Genomic DNA, 3,032 nt, shown 5'->3' on the forward strand with positions numbered 1-3,032 from the left:
TTCCCCCGCCGCTCCATCCTCCTGATCGCCCTCCTCGACACGCTCTCCCTGGTCGTGATGGTGGTGGCGGGCGCCTCCACACCCCCCGTCCTCACTGTCCTCTTCATGCAGGCCACCCTCCCTTTCCTCCTCCTCCTCTCCTCCTGCCCGCCTTCCTTCCCCACCTGCTTTGCCACTGCCAAGCGCCGGGAACAGAAGCGCTTTCATCGCGCGCACTGGCAGGGGGGGGGATTGATCCTCCTAGGCATTGGTGTCGCGATGGCCCCCACCGTGCACGTTGCCTTTTGGCACCGACAGACTGACATAGGTGGGGAGGAGGGGCGGGAGGAAGGGGGGGAGGGAGGAAGGGAGGGTCTGGTCTTGTGCAAGTCCATTGTCCGATAGGTGGCAGATAGACGCACAGACACGGACACAACATATATAGACGTATATATGTATAGATGTATATGTATCTGTTTATCAATTCATGATTTTCCCCACACATACACACACGCATCCAGGCATCAACACCCTCGCCTACGTGCTCTGCTGCCTGCCCGCCGCTGTCTCCCAACTGGCGAAGGAACAAGCCATCATCGAGTTTGCACAACCCATTAATTTTTACTACTTGAATCTCCTCCTGGGAATATACCAGTTCGTCCTCCTGCTGGTGCTGTCCCCCCTGACGTACCGGCTCCAGGTGGGGAGGGAGGGAGGGATGGAGGGAGGGAGAGGGGACGGAACCAGTCAGAAAATCTCGTTTGGTCTTGCCTCGTCACGTCTGTGCGGACCTAGAGCCTGGCCTTTTCCACCCTATTTCCAAACCCCTCCCACTGTCTGTAAACTGGGAGGCTGAGGCCTTTTCCCTCATGCTTCCCATTGTCTCCCACTCTTTGTGGACCGAGAGGCAGCCTCTGATTCCCTCGCGTCTCCCCCCCATTCCAGGGGCTGGGAATGGGCTGGGACCCGTACGGGGCTACTGATCTGGGCACGGCCGTCTCGGACCTGTGTTTGTGCCTCTTCACCGCCCGCAGCATTCCTCCAGGGCGCTATCCGATCGAGCCAGAGTGTCGGTACGCCTCGTTAGCCACATTTTTGTACATACTCTGCACCCTGCTGGTCACCTTTGCGGTCAACGGCGTGCTCGCCTCGGGGACCCCTCAAATGCTCTATCGGACCATCAATGGGTCGGTTGCCCTGGCTTTTCTGGCCCTGGCCGTGTATTCCGTGAATAAATGGGCGTGGGTTTCCTCCTATGCTCTCAATGTCTTCGATTTCATTGGCCTCTTTTTGGTCCTGGCAGGCATGGAGTGGTACCACAGTCAGCCCGAGCCCGACACGGAGATGCTCACGCAGTTTTCGCTGGAGGATGGGGAATTTTTCTAGAAAGTCGAGAAGACCTTCGAGGACGCCGCTCCTCCGGCTATGCCCTGATAATGCATACAAAGAACAAAGTTTGTGGACTGGAAAAAGGCGGATGCACAGGGCTCTGAAGGAGCCTCCCATTTTTTCTTCGCTTGCACCACCGTCACGTTATGTTTTGAAATCTCCTTGGTAAAATCAAACTTCAAGCATTATTAATTTTTCCGCCGTGGACGTACCTCACTGTCTCCATCACGGTCAGCGTGTGGAGGGCAAATATATAGCATCCAATGACACTCCTTTCCTCATTCCAAAATTTAAAGAAAACCTGTATCGTTTGGTTTGTTCGCATTTTAAAATATGAGAGAGACACATCCACGATCGTCAAGGCAATCGAAGTCACACAAAAAGTGATTTGTTTGCCTCCTTAGGCCCTTTCCTCTTTCACGGCGATGCCAAATCCTCATACCCGGATTTAACGGCAGTTCAGGAACGGCTGAGCAGCGCCTTTTGTAGATAATTTTGTTGATATGCATGCATAATTTGGGGAAAATTATGGGTGCTTCAGAGGCAGCAGGCAAGAAAATCTCTCAACAAAACGTAAACACACTGGACCCCTGCAAGACTTTTGCGGATGTCGGTTCCGCCGTTTTTACGCGATAAGACCCACCCGATTCATGTGCTTCGCGTTGCTCCCCTTTTCATGTCCATGTACGGCAGGAAAATGGTGACCGTCATGGACGAAAGCACTTTTCTGCAGCTCTTCCAGCAGGAAGGAAGTGAGGATGGCATACCCGACTCTTTCCTGTTTGCAGCTGCGCATGCGGCCGATCATCAAGCTCTGATAGGTCTCCTCAACTCCCTTGCTGCCGATGGCCTGTTGGAACTCACCTCCCGGGCCAGCACGTTCCTCGAACTCACTGAGGAAGGGAAGAAAGTGCTTGCCGACGGTTCCCCCGAAGCCAAGGTGTTCGCTGCCATCAGTCCTACAGGGGAGGGCACTACTCAGGAGGCACTCTTGAAGGCCTTGGGAAAGGACTGCGTCAAGATCGGCATGGGGCCTTTGATGAAAGCCAAAGCGGTCCGAAAGGAAGGCGATAAACTCGTGCGGGCCGTGCCTGAATTCCAGGACGGGACTCAAGCCGTATTGCGGCAACTGACGGGCCAGGAAGGGAAGGAAGGACAGGCTCAAGGCCTGTCGGAGGAGGTGGTCAAGACGCTGCGGAAGCGGCAGCTCGTCACGCAGGTGAAGGCGTCGATGGGCACGATATAGGGAGGCTGAGAGGTGGGAGGGACTGTGGAAGGCCCTGGATTCCCGAGTAGACTTTGCCCACCTCACTCTCCCTCCCTTTCCCCTTATGCCTTGGGAGACAGGTCACTCGAAAATCGTTTTCCGTCCGTCGCGGGCCGCATTTCGCCCTCCAACGGACCAAAAAAGCGGCCGAGCTGACTAAGGAGATGCTTGACTCCGGGGAGTGGCGCACCACGGCCTTCAAAAGCTACAATTTCCAGACCCTTGGCGCCCCCGTCCAGGGCGGTTATTTCCATCCCTTGTTGAAAGTGCGTGCCCGCGGACCGCCCCTCTCTTTCTCTCTCCCTCCCGCCCTCCCTCCCTTCCTCGTCCCCACAGCCATGTCTCCTCCCGACCTGACATCCTTGATCATGTGCTCACAAGGTGGAGACCATAGAAA

The 3,032-nt window shown here is 55.6% G+C and overlaps 2 protein-coding genes across 2 annotated transcripts; both read left to right on the forward strand.

Annotated features, from left to right (window-relative positions):
• Nucleotides 1–933: 933 nt before the first annotated feature.
• Nucleotides 934–1,365, forward strand: NGA_0180900 (uncharacterized protein; the record flags this gene model as incomplete). Its single annotated transcript, XM_005854200.1, has 1 exon — nt 934–1,365. The coding sequence occupies one exon, from the start codon at nt 934–936 to the stop codon at nt 1,363–1,365; it is 432 nt and encodes a 143-aa protein (XP_005854262.1).
• Nucleotides 1,366–2,065: 700 nt separating this feature from the next.
• On the forward strand, nt 2,066–2,614 carry NGA_0180800 (phenylalanyl-trna synthetase alpha chain; the record flags this gene model as incomplete). The annotated part of the gene is made up of 1 exon (XM_005854199.1): nt 2,066–2,614. One exon carries the CDS (start codon nt 2,066–2,068, stop codon nt 2,612–2,614), a length of 549 nt encoding a protein of 182 aa, XP_005854261.1.
• Nucleotides 2,615–3,032: the final 418 nt, after the last annotated feature.

The sequence above is a fragment of the Nannochloropsis gaditana genome, assembly GCF_000240725.1.
Source record: "Nannochloropsis gaditana CCMP526 unplaced genomic scaffold scaffold588, whole genome shotgun sequence".
Classification (NCBI taxonomy): Eukaryota; class Eustigmatophyceae; order Eustigmatales; family Monodopsidaceae; genus Microchloropsis; species Microchloropsis gaditana.